The sequence below is a fragment of the Buteo buteo genome, chromosome 4 (genome assembly GCF_964188355.1).
Source record: "Buteo buteo chromosome 4, bButBut1.hap1.1, whole genome shotgun sequence".
Lineage (NCBI taxonomy): Eukaryota > Metazoa > Chordata > Aves > Accipitriformes > Accipitridae > Buteo > Buteo buteo.
The window spans coordinates 3,309,734-3,328,585 of NC_134174.1; the positions used below are offsets into that span (position 1 = coordinate 3,309,734).

Consider the following 18,852-nt stretch of genomic DNA (forward strand, 5'->3'; position numbering starts at 1 on the left):
TCAGGGCTGTGGGTTTGCCCGGGGGAAGGTTACGCTGTATCTGTTATGTGGGTAGAGAGACAGAGCATCTCTACAGCTGTGCATTCTACCCAAGGGATGGGGCTTTCACCCATCACCCTTCCACCTTTCGTGGTGTCCTTGCAACTCTCCAGCCTGCTGAGCGATCCCATGGCTGCTAACACCGGAGTCGGAGCGCTCCAGGGCATGAGTGTGATTTTGCCAGCTAGTGCAGTCCCAAAGGGTACAGTGTTGACTTTCCATCCAAAATGATCGCTCCTCCCATGTCCCAAGGTTGTCCTCATCTTCCCAGCCTGGCTCTGTGTTAACTCTGTCCCTCTCTGTTCCTGTTTGCTCAGGTGCACGAGGAAGGAGCGGTGTGAGCGCTCCAGCGAGCCTCGGAGATTCGCCTCGGAGATGAAGCAGTGCGTCCGGCTTACCGTGCATCCCAACAACATCTCCGTCTCCCAGTACAACGTATTGGTGAGGAACATTAATCCTTGCCCCCCCTCAGGTTTAACCTGCCCATGCAGTCTGACAGACCCAGGTATGTGCAACCTGGGTTCGGCATGAGTGGGAAGGACTGGCAGCTTGATGCAAGAGGTTCTCCAGAGTCCATTAACTTCCCCAGCAACTTTCCTGGCAGAGAGAAAGATTTGCCACGGAAGAACATTTTGGCCTTGGTTATCCCCTGTCTAGAAGTGTGGAAAGAGGCTTCCTTGTTTGCTGTGAGTAGCTGAGGGCAGGTCTGAAGGGGCTCTGTGCCCTGCAATTCTTGTGTGCACCCAACATAGCTGTTTACTTCCCTGGGAGAGGGATTTGTTTATGGCTGGGCATGGACTTTAGGCAAGGGACATCATCACGATTAGAAATTACCTTCTAGAAGGAGGGCAAGTGAGGGATACAGCGAGTTATTTCAGTAAGCTCCAAGTTCCCATCTTCTTGGGTGGAAATGTTTCCTTCTTAAGCCACCAAGAACTCCACTCTACTCCAGCTCCAGCACCATGTATGCAGAGCAGAGAGGCAGGATGCTACGCAGAGGAATGTAAGGCTGATGAGGTTCATGCTATCTCTTGTGACCTTCCTCAGCACAAGGTTTAATCTTTATGGCCTTGAGCTACTCAAGCCAACAAAGCCACACAGTGAATGCTGGCAGAGACGTAGATGATCCTGAGGCAGAGCTTGGGGCAAGAAATCTCTGCTGAAGATCTAGCCAGCTTGTGGTTTCTCTCCTGACTCATGACAGCAATACCTTATGTGGTGAGATCCCAACACGCTCTGAAAAGGAGGCAGAGACCCATTTCATTCAGGCTACTAGGGCTCTGTCTTTTTGGCCATACTAGTTTGGGCTGGAAATAAGTTGATAACCCAGACCCCAAAGCTCCACCTCTGTACGAGTTGGTCGCTAGCCCCACACCCCGAAAGGTGTAAATGGAATTGCTCAAGGTGCAGCTGCCAGATGTCTTCCAGGTGACAGGTTTTGGAGTGGTAGGGTTTCTTCAGTGGTAATGAAATAAGCCTTTCAAAGCCTGCATGTCCAATCATTGCTGCTTTGTTTCAGCCTCTTAACTTTGCTGTGACTTTACTTTCCTAGGCTTCAAACAAAACTGATCTGAGACATCTTAAGTCCTTTGTTCTTCTGGGAGTTAAAGGTTTCTTTTTCTTATTCTCTCAGTAGTTGTTGAATTCTTTCATGTTGGAATAAATCCTGGGGGACTAGCTGGCTTAGGGTGATTGAAAATGATAACAGAATAAAAGACCTTTACCTCTAGGTTACTCCCAGGGCAAGTCAACCCAGAGCTGCTGGGATCAGAAGTTGTCATCATCCGACTGTTGCCCAGTAATCTGCATGAACATTTTGGTGGGAGTCTCAGCCCAGTCCCAGGTAGACTGGTGACCCAGCTCATGCACAGTCACCACAGATAGTCTCTTGGAAAACCAGGAGGGGAGCACCAACGAACGAATGACTGGCAGCATCCTTACTGAGTCTCACTTGGGTTCTAGCAAAGGGTCAATGATGATGAGTTCTTGCCCACAGAGGCAGAGAAGATATCTGTGTGACCAGCCAGTCTTTTAAATTTTGCGCACTAACAGGGACTTGGAAAATTGTATCTGAGTCTGTTTCAGTCCAGGGCTGCTGCTGTGGGATCTCTGAGAAGAGATGCTTGCTGGGGGAAGGCTCCGTTCTTTCCTCATTGCAGTAACTCCAGAGCAGGCATGTGGGCTGTAGGATTTCTGGTCTGTTCAGAGTGTGCACTGGCTCATGACATTTATGGCCAGGCACTGCTGGTCTATCCATTGGTGTCATCTTCTGCATGGCACACCTTCATTCTGCATCATCCATGCTCAGAGAGAGATTTGTTAAGCAGAATAGTTTCCCCTTCTCCATTGCTAGCAGGGTATTAGTGAGCAGGGAGACTGGATTTAGCCTGAGTGCTAAATTCATCCAAATAACAAAGCTTTTTCCTACTCCCCATCCAAGACCAAAAAAAAATCACTTTTCCCACTGCCATTCCCCTTGCCCAAAAATGAACATACTCTCACAAAGGCTTTATGTCAGCCAGGACTAAGGCCTGTCTGCTCAGCCTTTCTGCCTGATGGTGCCTAGTGTGAAGGAATAGCTCCAAGCCTTCTCCAAGTGGGGAAAATAAAAGTGTGGGGGAGCAGTAAGCATTATGTTATGTTATCATCCTCTCCTGTTTTGTCACCTGGACTGACCTCCTCTGTTCTTTCTGCTGGTAGAAACAACACTTCAGCATGCATTTGTGTCTCCTTTCAGTGGCTGTCACCTCAGATGGGGCCTCAGCTAGCTCATGGAGGAGGCAAGTGTGGAGAGCATCTGCATTTGTGCCTGTGTCAGGGGGTTGGCTCTAGCGTTTGGTCACAAAAAATCCTAAATTTATACTAACTGCTAAGTCATCAGCAGGTGCTAGAAGTACCCTGGCATGCCTCTCTGTGTTCAGACACGATCTGGTGGGTTGGGCAGGACCCTCAGTGGTGGAGAGCTGTGGTGCAGGACCTTAACTGGTCTGGGAAGTTAACAGCAGGAGGGTCCTTCTCCAGAGAATGAACGTGGTGGAAACCAGCCATAAGATTCCTTTTTCTCATGACCGTGAGCAATGACATAGCAATGCCAACGGGTGTTACGAACTCTAAAAACGTGGGCAATTCTACCTTCACAGCTTTTTTTATGCATGGAGCCCCAGTATAGCATGTCCCCAGAGCCAACTGCTTCTTTGGTGGGATGGGCAGGAGAGGTTTGCTGTGCCTCTAGAGACAGCGGTTTTTTGTGGCGGACGGAAGGCTGTAACTAGACTCTCCTTACACAGGAACTTGGTGACAGAGTGCTCCCCCATCTGCTGATGCTAGGAGAGCAGGCCGTAGAGAGTTAGACTGGAGCGCTACAGTTTCTCTGTAGTCTGCAGAGTGCCTCTTGTGAGTAGTAGTCACCTTCCTCAGAAACCGCGTGCCTTGGGGCCACCAAAGCCCTGGTCTTCACGGCTGGCTCCAAAGACTCCCTGCCTAACCTTACACTTGCATGACAGATAGCGAGCACTCCCTCCCCTCCACTGACCCAGCCAGCACTGGGGTGCAGTGCCGTCGTCCCCCCATAGCCACGTACCACTTGTGTCGGCATCGGCATCTCATCCCCTTCCCCCTCCGCGCACACATCCCTCTCCTGAATCGCTGCTTTCTGTTGAAGGAGGATGCTCTCTCTAGCAAGAGGCTCTTTGTCCAACCTCTCCAGTGTAATTCTCTCCTGCTGTCCCAGCTCTGGTTTTTGCCTTAGTATTCTCTCTTTTCTTTTTTGTCTATCTCTTCTTCTCTCCCTCCGTCTTTGCTTGCAGCTGGTCTTGGAGACCTACAATGTCCCTGAGCTGTCAGCAGGAGTCAATTGCACCTTTGAGGACCTTTCGGAGATGGATGGCTTGGTGGTGGGCAGTCAGATCCAATGCATCTCGCCAGCTGCCAAAGAAGTGCCCCAGATCATCACCGAGAACGGTGGGTATCCCACAGCTCCACTTCTCCCTCCCTTCCTCACCCCACAGCCCTGTGTCTCTCCTTCTACTTTCTCCCAAAGCAGAGCTCGCGGGAGCCTGAGGACGGGGTGTGCAAAGCACAGGGAGCGGGTGGGACGCTGTGCCGGTGCTTGGGGCTGGAGCTGCGCAGCAGCACTTTGTAACGGGCGCTGTCTGAATGTGTCTGTTTATGTGTGCACACGTGTGCAAGTATTGAGTTGCAATACCAGTAAATGCATTCAGATGCTTATATGTGCGATACTGTGTGTTTTCAGACTGCCACCGAGTGGCAGTTGCATACATCTAGCGAAGGCAAGAGATGGATGTGGGATATTTGTGCACCTTTTGCCCAGGCTGGTGTTGTACAACCCAGGGAATGAGGCTGTACATGCTCTCAACACATCGCATCCCATGCAGCAGCCAGAAAGTCCTGCAGGCATGAACCATCCTGCCTGTAATTTTATCCTGCTCCTCCCAGATTTAGATCTCTATGCTTAGTTCCTTGCTCTGTCCCCAGCCTTTACTGCTTTCAGCTGTTCCAGGTTTGCTACTGGCTCCCTCTCCCAAAGTGGTCCAGGACAGAAAAATACCTTGTCTCCAAGGATGGTCCCCCCACCTACAACTCCCTGCCTTTTTTTATTTCCTTTTCTAACAACGTTTCTAGGTACTTTCAAGAGCACCTGTGGCTCTTTGCAGGGACTTACTATAAAAAACATGACCCTGTTGGTCACCCCAAGAGATGCAGAGAGGGTGCTGCCATTTTCATCCTTGGCTTCTTGTGAAATGTACTGTAAAGTTTGTCTCTAAGGATCCTCAGGCCACAGCAAATGAAGTGACATGAACTGTCACCATCATCTCTGCTCTCCCCAAGCTGCACACAGCTGCCGGTGCTCTCCATTGCGGTCCCAAAACAAGCTCCCGGAGGGCTGTTACCATTTTCAGGTCCCACTGAGTTATCAGTCGTGTTTGCCTAGCAAGATAGATGCCAGAAACTATTTCCTTGGTACGGACATCTATCCCAGGCCAGGCTATAATCAACCAGCAAACAAAAATAGCAGTGGAAGCTGGAGGCGGGACAAGAGAGAGATTTTTTCTGAAGCATGGTTTTCAGAGAAGCTGGGCACCTGCGGCTTGTATCAACTTCAGCAGCTGGTGCTCCGCACCTCTGCAAAGACCAAAAGTCCTCCATGCGTAGTGCCAGAAGCTGGGTTTGAACCAAAGGATGTGCAGCTCCGTAGCACATCTGATCCCCGGGGCTACCCAATTCTCACATCCCGCTTTAAAATATATGCAAGACGCTGGCAAAGTTGTTAAATACAAAGCGGTTAACAGAGTTGTCAAAGCCGGCGGCAGCAGATGGGCAGCAGAGTCGAACACTGGCAGCAAAATGTGTTTAGCGAAGTGTGTGGTCTGTGCGCACGTCTGTGCGCGCGTGTGCTCGTAGGTGGGTGAGCGTGCACGCGGGCGCGCGCTGCGACGAATTGTCAAGTTTACTTTGGCCTGATGGATTAATGAATCTTTCAGGTGAGGAGGAAAATAATAGAGGTGAAAGGACCAGCCAGGCTGAGGTCTTGAATTAAACATGGGTCCCTTCCCCACCAAATTACTGCAATTACTGCGCCCGCTCATTACCCACAGCTGATGGGCTCTGAATAGGGCTTTTGGCATTGCGGGAAGAAGTGACAATTCCAGCATGGGAGCCATGGGAATGGGAATGGGGAGATGGTGCGTAGGAGCTGAGGTGCGGGCTTTGCTGCCAATGGGTCTGCTGTGGAAATGGATGGGTCCTTCTGGGAGTTCAAAGGCTCGCGGATGTCTCTCACGCAGAGATGGGGTCTTTGTAGCCTAAGGCTGGGGTGAATGGACCTTGGGGTGAATGGGGCGAGTGAATCTGGAAGAACTGTTCATGTGGGAATCTTCCTGTCCATCCGTATTTCCCAGGCTGCAGATAGGGAGCCCCTACCCTATCCTCACTCTTGTGGTATGTATCCTCCTTGCTCATTCCTTCTCCCTGCTTTCTCAAGGTATAACCTCTCTTTGGGGGCAGGATCGGGAGGTGGCCTTTTTCAGGCATGGTTGTCCTGGGTATTGGGCCATATTCAGAGATGTTAGATAATGAGGGTGAGGAGAAACTAGATCTTTCTTTATCCCCTTAGGAAAGCCGGTACATTTATCCTTCAGGCAGTGTAAGTACAGGCCACCAATGTCTGGGGCCAACAGTGAAATGTTCCACAGGCTCCTTCCTTCTGGGGACATCAAATGAACCAACAACAAGGAAGAACTTTAAGGACAGTACTCTATCTTAACGGCCTCCTAATTCCAGACATCTGCATCCTTTCTTTGAGCTTAGCTTTCCTACCTGATGACTTCAGTCAGAATATTTTTGAAATTGGTGAGGTATGGTCTAGACCTGTTGTCATCATACAGCCCAGACTCTGCTCCCAGGTATGATAACTTCCAGTGGTGAAGACACACTCCATCACCCCAGTACCGTAAGAGAGAGAGATGTACTCGGACAACTGGGCTCTAGAAGGATTTTATTGCACTTTCTACATCTATTGAGGATAGACTAGCCAAGATACTGTGGGACAGCTCCAGGTTCAGGCTGGTGGCATGACCAACAGGGCTTAACTACACTAACAAAGCAGTCTCACACTGATGTGCCTTTTTTTTTCCCCAGGAGACCATCACATCGTCCAGCTTCAGCTCAAGTCCAAGGAAACGGGTATGACCTTTGCCAGCACCAGCTTCGTCTTCTACAACTGCAGCGTCCACAACTCGTATGTTCATTTCTTTTGATACCTGCTTTCCACTCCACCCCTGGATCTGCCACAGAATCCACTGCTGACTGGGGCTTGTGTCCCTCAGGAAGCTGGTTAGGTGGGGAGGTGACCAGGGTCACTTGTGTGACAGTCGGCACGGTGGGGTCCCTCCTGAGAAGGCCAAGAGTAGCGTAGTGACCATTTGTTCTGTTGATGAGCCTCCTTTGCAGGAAGGCGTTGTCTTGAGGAGTCATCGTTGTCATCTTCACGTGTCCCTCGGGCAGAGCAGCACCACATTAGTGGGAGTTTGCCAGAGAGTTGAGTCAAAAGTGAGTCATGACCTCAGCAAATGGCCCCCTCATCTTCCTATTAAGCAGTTTTTTGTGGATGGCTGGATCCTGCCCCTACATACACACCTCCAGCTCTCATCCATGCTGTCAGTCCCATCAGTAGGAGCCTGCCCCATGTGGTTAGCATGAGCTTGGACCTTCAGATCTGGAAAGACGGGAGTTTCTGGTTCCTGCATGTTGTGAACTGAGGGGGGAACACCCAGCTGATTCCCTCAAGACCATTTTTTCCACCCTGCCAGCTTCTTTCCTGCCCTGCACCCCATTCTTCTGGGGTTTAGCTGGCACCCAGGGCTGCTCAGGAGCTGCCCCACCGGAGCAGGTCTGTAGCTTTTCTGCAGAAAGATGCTTTTCCAGCAGGTTGATCCACCCCTGAGCAAGGCTGAGCAGCTCTGTCCCCACCACTGAGCCAGCAGAAGTGCCAAAAGCAGATAATTACTGTGGCTCAGCAATTCACAAGGAAACACAAATCCTGTTTCCGTGTTCCTGCTGCTTTGACAAACAGTGTCAGAAAGCAAGTGTTGGGGGGGAGAGCAGAAGAGATGGTGGTGTTAAATATTTATGGCATGTTTTGGTTTCTTACTTGACAAAGTATAATACACTATCCATTTTTAATTTGATGTATCAGAGCAAGCACTTGTTACCAATTTGAAGAATAGCTCGCTGTACCAGTGCTGAAAGTGGATTGGAGTTGAGCGAGATTTCACAGAGACAGGGGAGAGGGTGTGCGCCTGCCTGTTGGGCTCAGCCAAGCTCTACTGGAGGCAATTTTTTCACTCCTGCCCATTAAAAACCCAGTGGCACATAAGGGCCGGGAAAATTCCTCCCCACCCCAAGTCCCCTCCAGGTAGATCAGAGCCTGCAGCTGCATGAAGATCTCCAACAGTGTGAGTGACCAGGAGTCACTACTGTCCAGCGCTTGTTTTGTGCAGAGAGCTCGTTACGGCTCAGTTTGGTTACTGGTGAGCAGACATCGTATTAAATGAAAGAAAGAAAAGCATGATGTACGTATAAGTCGGTGCTGTAACACAGCCAGGAGAGGTGTTTGCAGCTCTTACTCTGCAGGGTCTATGGGGCACAGGAGAGCAAAGCCCTGTAAGATGGAGGGCACGGCTCTTTCCTACACCCTGAGTAGGTGACATCCTAGATATGCCCTCTGCTTCCCAGGCAAGTGCTACAATAGTCTTTCCTTCTCTGCTGAGATGAAGAAAAGAATACAGTTCATACATTTGCAAGAGTCCCATCACCCTGGGCAGAACTCACACTAATAAGCCTGTGGGACACAGGGGGAGAAAATGTCCTGCTTAATCCTTGGTTTTCTGACTTTGGTGCATCCCAGTTTGTGTCTGACCTCTGTATCATGTGTGAGAGTGGAAGGATTAGCCAGATGGGACTGCTGGTGCACAGGGGCTGCCCTCCACGGGCATCGCTCCTCCTGCCTGCCCCTCTCTTAGTCACCTTCTCACGATGTGTTCGCAGCTCCCAGGGCACTGGTGCAGTTCGGTGGGGAGGCAGCAAGGCTGTAGCAGTTTGCACCCATCCCCTGATCTTGTATTTTTGGTTACACTCAGGATTTTGTTATGGGCAAAAAAGGGAATGCCTCTTATGTATGAAGCTGAGAACTTGATAGTCAGATTAAAAGTTGTAACAGGGCAACCAAAATACAACGAATATTTATTATTACTCTAGTTACAATGATATGAATGCAATCTGAATTATCTGATTAATATGAGACACAGTGACAACCAGCTGAGGCCATGGCAAGTCCAGCACCATCCTGCGACTTGATGGTGTTGGGTCAGTTCAAAGCCTATGGCCTTCTGCTAGTGATGGCAAAAGCAATGTTTGCTGGGCTATATTTCCCTCTGAGAAACACTCTCAGCCTCGAGGTCTGTCCTGTTGGCTGACAGGACTTGGCTGGCCAAGTGACTACTCTTTCTCTCTGTTTCCAGGTGTCTGTCGTGCGTGGAGAGCCCGTACCGATGTCACTGGTGCAAGTACCGCCACGTCTGCACTCACGACCCCAGCTCCTGCTCCTTCCAGGAGGGACGAGTCAAGCTGCCCGAGGTAGGCAGGGGCACAGGGCATGCGTCACGTACGTGGGCTGCTCGGGGCTGATGTCGCATTTTGGCTCAGGTCAGACCAACGGTCCAGAAAGTCTTCTCCACCTCCAGTCCCACTCTATCCCTCTTCTGCTGACCCTCCAGGAGACCCTCACCTTTCCCTCTGTAGATAGCTCCTCTCCTCTCTGCTCTACCAGACCCCCAGGGAGCTGCCCTCTCCCTCCTATACACGACAGGGACCGTGTTGCCTCGGAAAGTCATTGCAAGCTCCTGGCACCAAGGGACTGGGAGGGATGGGAAACACTGGGCATGCATCTCCTCCGGGAGAGAAGGAGGTTGCCTCTAAGCAGATATTCCTCAAGCTGAGATCTGGGGAGGATTTAGGGCTATGTCCACAGTGTCAGCGGATTTCAGCCGTGCTTCGAGCACCTCTGTGGCTTTGTGTGTTCAGTGCCTAATGGCCAGTGCATCAAACTGCCTCCAGACAAGGCTGGAGAATGCCTCATTGCCAGTTGCTGAGCTGAACTGGACCTTGGGGCTTAATACAGAGCTGGCTGCTGTGCCGCAAATGCTGTCTAGCTCGTATTGTAACTAACAAGCACTTGCAGACAAGTGGAGCTCGGGAGAATACAAATAGGAAGCCACTTAATTACTTCCTGGTCAGGAATGGTCTGAAAGCATCCTGGCCTGTCTGGTAAATGACCTGAGATGGCTCATTGTTTGCCTGGCCCAAGGGACCAGTACCCATTAAGAGATCTGATATCTGCTGAACCACTGAGCGCAGAGGCAGCTGCTGAAGACTCCGGCACAACGTGTGTCGCATTCAGAGGATGAAATCCCCACTGCTCCCTGTGCCGCCTGCTGGGTCTGCTGTCTCTGACATGTCCCCACACCTACCCCCAGCCCCTGACCCAGGCAAGCCAGTTTGCTGGACCAGATGACACACGTGTAGTGTCTTCACACTCCTGTGGCATCACCCATTCCCTCCCACCCCTTCCTTATGTGCTGGTGGAGATGTCACATATGTGCGGGTTGAGGTGTCCTGGAGCAGACATCCTGAACTGCTGTGGCATTGGGACAGGCCATAAATATTCATGAGCAGGGAGGCTGCCAGTTCTTCCTCTACCAGGATTCAGAATTTGCTGTAAACGTGCTGGAAAACTTGCTGATGAGCTGGAGGGCTTGACACCTTCTACTCAGTGGTGAAGTGGTGAAGGAAGGCAGCCCAGGATTCAGCCCTTCTGGTAGACTAGCCCAGCCAGGCAGGTCCTATTCCCTTGCATGGAGCCGTGGCAGAGTTTGGCCAGTCCTGCTGGCCACAGGTCTCTGTGCCTTCTACTTCAGGAACTGGAGGGATCTCAGCCTCTTGCTCAGGCGGCATTCCCTGGGACGCTTTGTCTCAGGTTCCTGCTGTGCAATGCCACCACCATTTATCTCCTCTGGCAGACTCCTCTGGCGTGTCTCGTGTACCATGCACAGGACTCACTTCCACCATTCCCACCTCTTTTCTCTTCCAGCCCTCTGCCCAAAGTGAAGTGCCTACAAATCTCAGTGCACCTCCTCCTCCCTCAACTCGTATCACATCCCAGGTGTTTCTGACACTTGCTCCCATCGGAAAGGAGATCATGAGAAGCTCTGTGTCATCCCAGTTCCTTAGGGAAGAGACTGGGGATGGCACAGCCCCTGGTCTTTATCCCCTCCAAGGTCTTGCTCTGCAGAACTGGGGAGCAGGCAGTGGACTCATTGGCCTCGGCAGATCTGCCTATTTTAGCACACCTTTTCCATCGCTGCTTTATCACCTCTCACTAGTTTTGTTTCTGAAAGGTATCCTCTTCAGACTAGGAGACAGATCCAGTCTGGGGGGCTTTGTCGGTAGAGATTGCTCTTTCTCTCTTCTGTCCCCCTTAACACAGGATTTCCTGCTGACCTTCAAATACTCCCTCTCTGATCTTGCAAAGCTGCTCTGTGCAATTTGCATGGCAGCAGGAAGAGGCACAAACTTGACCTTAGAAGACGATTGTTGATCTACAAGGCAATGATAGCATCATGCGACACATATATGTTACATTGGTCATTGCTAATAAGGGCTGCAGCCCTGCTGGCTTCTGCAGCAAAACCATCTCCGGGCACAAACCTCTTTCCTTGCAGGAGACAACATTTGGCAGTCAGCTGCTCAGCTCAGGAGCTGGTTTTGCTGTCTGCTGTGGAGAAGAAACACTTCTCAGCACTGGAATGACTGGACAATATCTGCAAGGATAATGGCCTCGCAAAACGCAAAACTTCCAGAGATAGCTTTCTGCCTGGCAATATGAGAAATGCCCTGTAGCTTCATGGTCCTTCTCATTGCAATTGGTGTGTTTGTGGCCCTCAAGGACACTAGGGCTGGGAAAGGATGGTGTCACAAGTGCCTTCTGACAGATTTACATTTGCTCTGTGGCCAGAAATGTTTTGCCAAATGGCACTTTGAACAAATGCTGCGTATATCTCCCACACTTCTCTTGAGAAGCCATGTTCTCACTGACTCATCTCTCTCACTGAAATTGCCACTGTCTATTTTTTACTTTCACCTTCAATTCTTTCCCTTTCTGTCCTGTACCCATGCCTATTTGTTGAGTGGGCTCTTGAACAATAGAAACCATTTGGTATCTTGAAGCTAAGCCTGGCTTCTCATTCCCCATCCAGACCCCCACCCAGTTCCCAATGACTCACAAGGCTGACAGGGCTGAGGTCCATTTCCAGACTTCCCAATGCCATCTTCAGTAGTGTTCGAAATGTACCATCACCCTGAGTGGGCCTATTTTTGCTGGCTTTTCATCTCCATCTGCAATGCTCCTTTCGATCCTTTCCTCTACAAGCAGTTGGACCCTGGAGGATGAGGAGACGGAAGCGTTTGCTACCATCCAGGCATGAGTACCTTCTAAATAAGTAAGTCTCAAGGAGGTACTGATGCAAAACTGTGCTACCAGCGTGGGATGGTCGGACCATCCCATTTGCAGTCCTTCCATGAATCTGCTGAGCAGATTAGCGTGGCCGGCTTCCAGGATTGTATGGTCTGATTGCACCAAGAGACTCCTTGCCAAGCAAACAAATATTGGTGTTACTCTGTCATATGGACCGGTGCCAGAAACTCCTTCCCTCTGTAATCATCATTGCTGGCATGCCAAGCCTGCTCCCTTCCCCCTCACTATGGCCTTCACCTTCTTTTGCCGATACACCCACTTCCAGGTGATTTTTTTTTGTCTCTCTTTGCCTGTACAGCATCTTGCCATAATGTGGGAAGAGGCTTCCCACTCTCCAGATGGCCTGGGCTGCAAACGGACCAATTGAGCTGGTACACAGCACCCCTGGACCAGCCTGGAGCACTCTGAAGGGAGGCTTGTGCCCTTGTGTACTTCTGACTCTTATCATTTCCTTAGCACATCTCACAAGTTTCTGGATACCCTTGGGCTCAACCTGCCTTTCTTTCAGGTCTTCTTCATGTTCTCTGACACTATCTTGGGTTTTTTACTTTGGTTTTTCTTCCTTGTAGTATGAGTTGCTGATTAATGCAGAGTCCAGGATGAATTTGAGCCTGATCCAGTGGGTCAGCAGAAAGGCTTTGGCCATGACCCACGCTGTCCAGAAGGCAAAATATTGTTTCTATCTGTATAGCCTGTGATCTACCATCCAAGGGGAGCCTTTGAATTTCATGGTGGATAGCTGTGATCGGCCAGCCCCAGGGTGGGACAGGGCAGCTGTCCTACCACCACCTGGCAAAAAACTAAACCCGAGATGGAGGAAGGACAGAAAAGGCACGTCCCTCGCTATCAACAAGGACCTATGACTTTCTTACCTGTCACTTGTCAGGTGCTCGGTGAATCAGCTCTGCCCATAACAGAGCTGAATCAACTAGACTGGGAACCCTGGGAAAGCCCATGTTTGCTCCTGGTGAAGAACTCCAGCGTGGTCATAAAGCAAGAGTATTTATGATTATGGCACTGAACTCAATCAAATAGGGTTGACGATGTCTCCGGATGATTTGCGGCAGAAATACTTCACCTTGGCTTATAATTTCCCCTTACAGCAGGTTTTCAAAAGCCAAGTCCACTAGCTTGAAATATACTGAGTGACTTCTTGCTTTATAAAGGGGAATTGAGATTATTGCTATTGAGGCCAGGAAGGGAAAGAACGAGAAAGAAAAGACATTTTAATACTGAAGTAGCTTGTTGTTGTTTTTCACAAAGAGAGCTGGTGGCAAAAGTGGAGAGAATTAGTCTCAAAGATAAAAGGGAGCAGGCCAAGTTTCTGGTTTTTTTCTTGGCCATCCTGTCTCTGCTTTTGACATTTGTTGCTGACCGTAGCTAAAGTCATAGTGCAGGCTTAGCATCGCACCACAAACCATTGCACTGCAGACTAACGCACTGTGAAATCAACCCTTACTTACTTGACACAATCACCAAGTAAGAGAGCTCAGTCAATTTCTTCTGTAAACGGGCAAGACAGTCAACAAGTAGTGGAGGGAAACTGAGGCACGGAGGAGTAAAACAATTTATCTGAGGGTCTCCGGTGTGATAGAAGCTACAGAAACAGCACCTGCCTCTCCTGATGTGTATTACCCAATACACCTGATTGCATCATCCATCTTGTCTTCGTACAGACCTGCTCTCGTCCAGTGGGTAGTTTTCATGTCAGTGTTTCACAGACATATGTACAAGGACGAGTAAGCTGGGGTAGCCTACTTGAGTTGATGGAATAAAGGACTAAGTCTTCTTTTGTGCCTTATTCCCTGAGATGAACACTATCTTGTTCTGGGCCTTGCAAGGATTTTAGCTTTGTGTGGGGGAAAAGAGAGGGAAAAAAAATGGCAAAAGCCGAAAGCAAGCCTAGATAACAAATCTATTATCCGCCGGGCTTAAAAGATACATAATCATTTAATTACCTTGAAGGAGGTTTTCATCTTTCCCTGCTCAGCCGATTTGTGTGTGCGTGTGTTTTTCTTCCTCCCCCAAACAAGCTTTTTATTAAAAGGATTTTCATCTGCTGCCTAAAAAGAGAACAGAAGAAAAGATCTCGCACCAAAGTGTTTTATGTCGAGTTGTACGTGCTAACGACAGTAAAGCCCACATAAAAGAAACAACTGCTTCAAATATTAATTTGTCAAAAGCAATAGAATGCTGTGTGAGCTGCATGCTGGTGAGCAGCTGCCGAGGAGCAGAGTCTTGCTTTGCCCAGCGCTTGCTCGTGCCTTGTGCCGAATGAGGAGCTCTACCGGAGGCCTCTGCAATGGAGTGCATGGATTTACCTCTGGCTGGCCACTTGTGCTTCTTGGGGATGGGGTTTTTGGGAAACAGGGAAGAAGGGAAGGGAAAAAAGAAGGCAGGGAGTGATAATGACAGCTCAACCTGAACAGGGAGACATCTAAGAGGCATTTGGACAATGCCCTTAATAACATGCTTTAACTTTTGGGTAGCCCTGAAGTGGTCAGGCAGTTGGACTAGATGATCATTGTAGGTCCCTTCCAACTAAAAAAATTCTGTTCTGTTCTATTCTATTCTATTCTATTCTATTCTATTCTATTCTATTCTATTCTATTCTATTCTAAAGTGATAATGCCCACATCTCCTCATCATGGACTTTGTCTGTAGTAAACTCAGCAGTGCCCTTCCCCACCCTGCCAGTGCATCTCAGTCTGGCTCAAGGAGGGTTTTTCCCCAAGGTCTCAAAAAGCAGAGAGGTTTTCAGGGCCCCTAAATGTCCTGCTTTGTCCTCTTTGCAAGCTGCAGAAGGCAGGCGTGGTGCCCACCTCCTCCTAAAATGCAGCCCAGTGGAAATGCCTGGGTGGCTGCAGTGGGGAGAGGGGAGAGAACCTGCTGGGCCATCGGGTGAGCATGGTCAACTCCTTGCTCCCTCGCATCGACAACCCTTCGGGTGATGCATCTTCAGCTGTTGCTGTGGCAACTGCTCCGTTTCCCTCCCACTCCTCTTTCCAGCCTCCCTTAACCCGGCCAGAGAGGCGGCTGCTGGAAGCATCGGCACGGAGAGGAGAGAAAACCCATCTCCGCTCAAATTAATGGATCTCTCCTTTCTCCTGGACTCTAATGACAGTTGCAGCGAGGCCAACACCAGAGCGCCGAATCTTTCCCCGCTTGTCGATTATCCGCTCGCTTATCCTGGCACCTGTCTATCATTAAAGGGAGGGTGCGAGGTGTAGTTTCTATGGAAACTGCAGGCAACCTGCTGCCTTCGAGTGCTGTGAGCAGGCAGGGGGACCGGCAGGAGGGGCGAGGGGAGCAGGAGCAGCAGCCACCCCGTACAGATGGGATCTGGCGTAGCGATGCATCCGTTTCACGGCACCTGCTTTTAAAGCAGCACGGGGCTTTGGTGTTTTAACGTCTCTTTAGGTCTTCGAAGCGTTTCCAAGCAGGTGAGGTGGAGTTCAGTCTTGTCGGCATCCTGTCCATGGGGAGGCAAGGGGTAATCTGGGAGGAGGCTGTAGCTGATGGTTTTGACCCAACCGTGCCTTGGGGCTGCTGGTGGTTTGGCATTTCAGGCTGTGGCGTTTTGGCCCTCATCCACCGTTAACGGCCCTCTGCCAGAAATGGAGATGTATCGTGTAGTGGGTACATGCTCTTCGGAAGGGGTGCTTCAGATAATCATAAGAGGAAATTAAACACAGAAAGTGGAGGCAGAAAGCTTTCCCCTTGTTCATGGGGTCCTGTTAGAGCATGAAAATACTGCTCAGAGGCAGTATCGGGTAGTGTATGAGACCACCGGTTTTATTTCAGCAGATGAGAGTTTTATTCTTGCCTCTGCATTGGCTTGGACACGTTCACCTTTCTGTGTCCCTGTTTCTCTCACACCCTGTTCTGATTTGGGTAAGCACTTTCTGTTAATAGGTGCTTGTACAGCACTTAGTACCTGGAGCTGTGATCTCGCAGTGGGGGCTGTTCATGAGAAGGCTTTGAGCATGTACAAACAAATTAGATAATTTGCTGTTGTTTGCAAGTCGTACTGACTTGCACTGAGGTGAAGAAAAAGATGGAAAGCCTGTGTGTGAAGTGACTTCTGTTATTTTGGGGTACCTTTTGTCATCTGCGAGCCTTTCTGCCCTGCAGTCATCCAGCTGGCAGGGGAAAAGGCTGGTAACTTGTTCAATTTCCACAGTAACTTTTAGCAGGATTTCTGATTATTATGGTGGTGGATCTGCAGGAAATCTACCCTCGTGCAAGGCAGCTCCATCCTGTTTCTCCTTGCTGAGACCTCCAATCAAACCGCAATGGGAACTGAGAACTGATGGAAAAAGGCCTCCCTGTGAGCGGTTCATCCTACCTTAATACACATCTTGTTTTCTTAGAGCTTAGCTTCTCCAGCCACAATGTGAGACACTAATCAAGGACTTATTCAGGTAATTTCTAGGAGCAACTCAGGGAGATTGGTTTGAACAGAGTTGTAAGAAGCATCTGACACTCAATACCATGTCCCTGCTAAATGTTACTCATACCAGTTGGGCTGCTCATCTGTGTAATGCAAGATTATTTATCCTGTAGGACAGAGTGATTTCAGAATGCAACAGGGTAATAATATTCATCTGTCCCTGCCAACACAGCACCCTTGAAATAACATTGGGAAGAGCTTATGTTGTTTTGATAGCCTGGCTTAGTGTGATGCCATTGTAATGCCTCAAGTGGCTACAGGATTTTCTGGCTATCTGAACATCTGTTAGGACTGTATAGCACCCTGCAGTTTGAGGGAGGAAAGACAATTCCCCGTTCAGACGTAGTCCAGGGTGACAGCCTGGCCCCGAAGCAGGAAGATTTTGCTTTTCTCCATTGCAGCATCAGCTGCGTTCAGTGCTTTTGGGACCTGGCCAAGGAGAAACATTCTCAGGATGTTGAAGCTGCAGGTAAGAGGTGAGGCTGGAATGTGTCTCCTGCTCTGCTTGGGGCATCTCCAGGAGTTCTGAGCCCAGACCCTCCTTCCCCACCTTGTCTTTGAGCATAAGCCCATTTGCTTTGGCTTGGACGTTATCTCATGCTGTCATGGGTCTTGGTGAGGGGTGAGTGGCAAAAGCCACGATATCACGGTCCTGACCTTTTCATTGTGGAAGCCAAAGTATTATGACTCTCTGGGCTTCTGTCCTGGTTTCTGAAGGAAGCGGGTTTGCGTCAACATGGCCTGTGTGTGCAACCTCCGGTCCATCTGTAACTCTGTCTCTTCTGTTGACTTCTGATCTCATTGGCCATTCTTGGCCTAGTTGGGACAAAGTCTGGAGCTCTCAAAGATACCAAGTTCCTACTAATTTTGTAAAAATGGGCAGCTTTAGAGAAGAAAAAATCTTTCGGTCCTCTCTTAGGAAGAAAGTGCTACATCGTGGCCTCAACTCTTGTTAGACACCAGAAATCCCCATGTGAGAGTGTTGTCATGAGAGTCCCTGTCGCTTCTGAGGGAGCCTTGGTTGGAGAATGTCCCTTACGCATGCAAACCCCATTTGTTGGCACAGATGTATAGGAAGCTGCTTTGTTGAGGAGTGACATGTCCATGTCATTGGTACCTACATGGATAAGCAGTAAGGGGTATTACTGCAATGCTCAAAATTCGCAGCCTCATTAGGCTGCTGGGGTGCCATGCGTAGACGTACAGTGCTTTCTTACACATGAAAGGTCTTGTGAACTTCAGATGGAAGTCCTTGCAGAAGGACAGAAGGCTGGCTAGGCAGAAGGACGCAGATTTATATAGTAATAATTAGAGAAGAAATTTGTTACTGCTTTATAAGCTGCCTGTGCTCTGCCCTGTGCTTTCCATGGCTTTGCACAATCCAGTTTTACTGTGCGTGTTATTCTGAAGACTGTCTGTCTTAACCAGGGTTTTCCTTTAACAAATGACAGACTTTGTCCAAGTAGATACATGGTTATCTTGTCTCTTGCATGTACACCACAGTCCTCAGTGCACACATTCATATTTCTTATGATTTCAAAACCAGGCAGTTACTCAGGAAACACCAGAACTGAGGCTGCTTGCATTTCTCCAGTAGCCCCTTTCCTTTGAGCAGATGTACCTAATGACACAATCATCTACTATTTTTGTCACTAGTCCACTCCCTTCATCCAGTGACCAGAAGGCTCCTGCTCTCTGGATCATTACTTTTCCTTCTGAGAGTGCGTCAAAGCAGCAAAGGGCTGAAAGAAAGCTAATGTTGTGTCTCTATTTAAAAAGGATAAATGTGGTGCTTGGATAATTATGGCAGGCTGACCTTGATCCTTGTGAAATAATGGACCAGCTGAGAAAGACTCTATTAAAAAAGAATTAAAGGAGGGTAAAATCATTAATGTTGATCAGCAGAGATGTGTGGACTGACTTCAGAGGCAGAATAGTCCTAGGTTGGGATCAAGCTCTCAACAGACTTGGGTCATTTCCCAGCACTGCCTGCGTGGCCTTGGGGGAGTCACTTTGCTCCCGATCAACGGGATTCAGCAGTAAGCCATGTGAGAGGAGGTTAGTTATCTTCATTTAGATTCTGCTTTTCGAGTCTCCATCCACTCTCTGGTGATCAGCATTGCACTCTAGCCTTCACAACACTGAAGCCAAGGACCCAAGAGGTTATGGCAACTGAGCTAATGATCTGCTATTGATCTGTCGGAGTCCCTTCCTCCAGCAGTGATATCACTACACTGATACCACTACACTA

General features: G+C 49.3%; 1 protein-coding gene across 1 annotated transcript in view; it reads left to right on the forward strand.

Annotated features, from left to right (window-relative positions):
* PLXNA4 (plexin A4) overlaps positions 1-18,852 on the forward strand; it is a 445,628-nt gene that overhangs the window by 332,536 nt on the left and 94,240 nt on the right. Inside the window, exons 6-9 of the mRNA XM_075024595.1 lie at positions 357-480; positions 3,846-3,999; positions 6,697-6,796; positions 9,078-9,192. Coding sequence (XP_074880696.1) covers positions 357-480; positions 3,846-3,999; positions 6,697-6,796; positions 9,078-9,192 — 493 coding nt within the window. The remainder of the gene's footprint in view (positions 1-356; positions 481-3,845; positions 4,000-6,696; positions 6,797-9,077; positions 9,193-18,852) is intronic.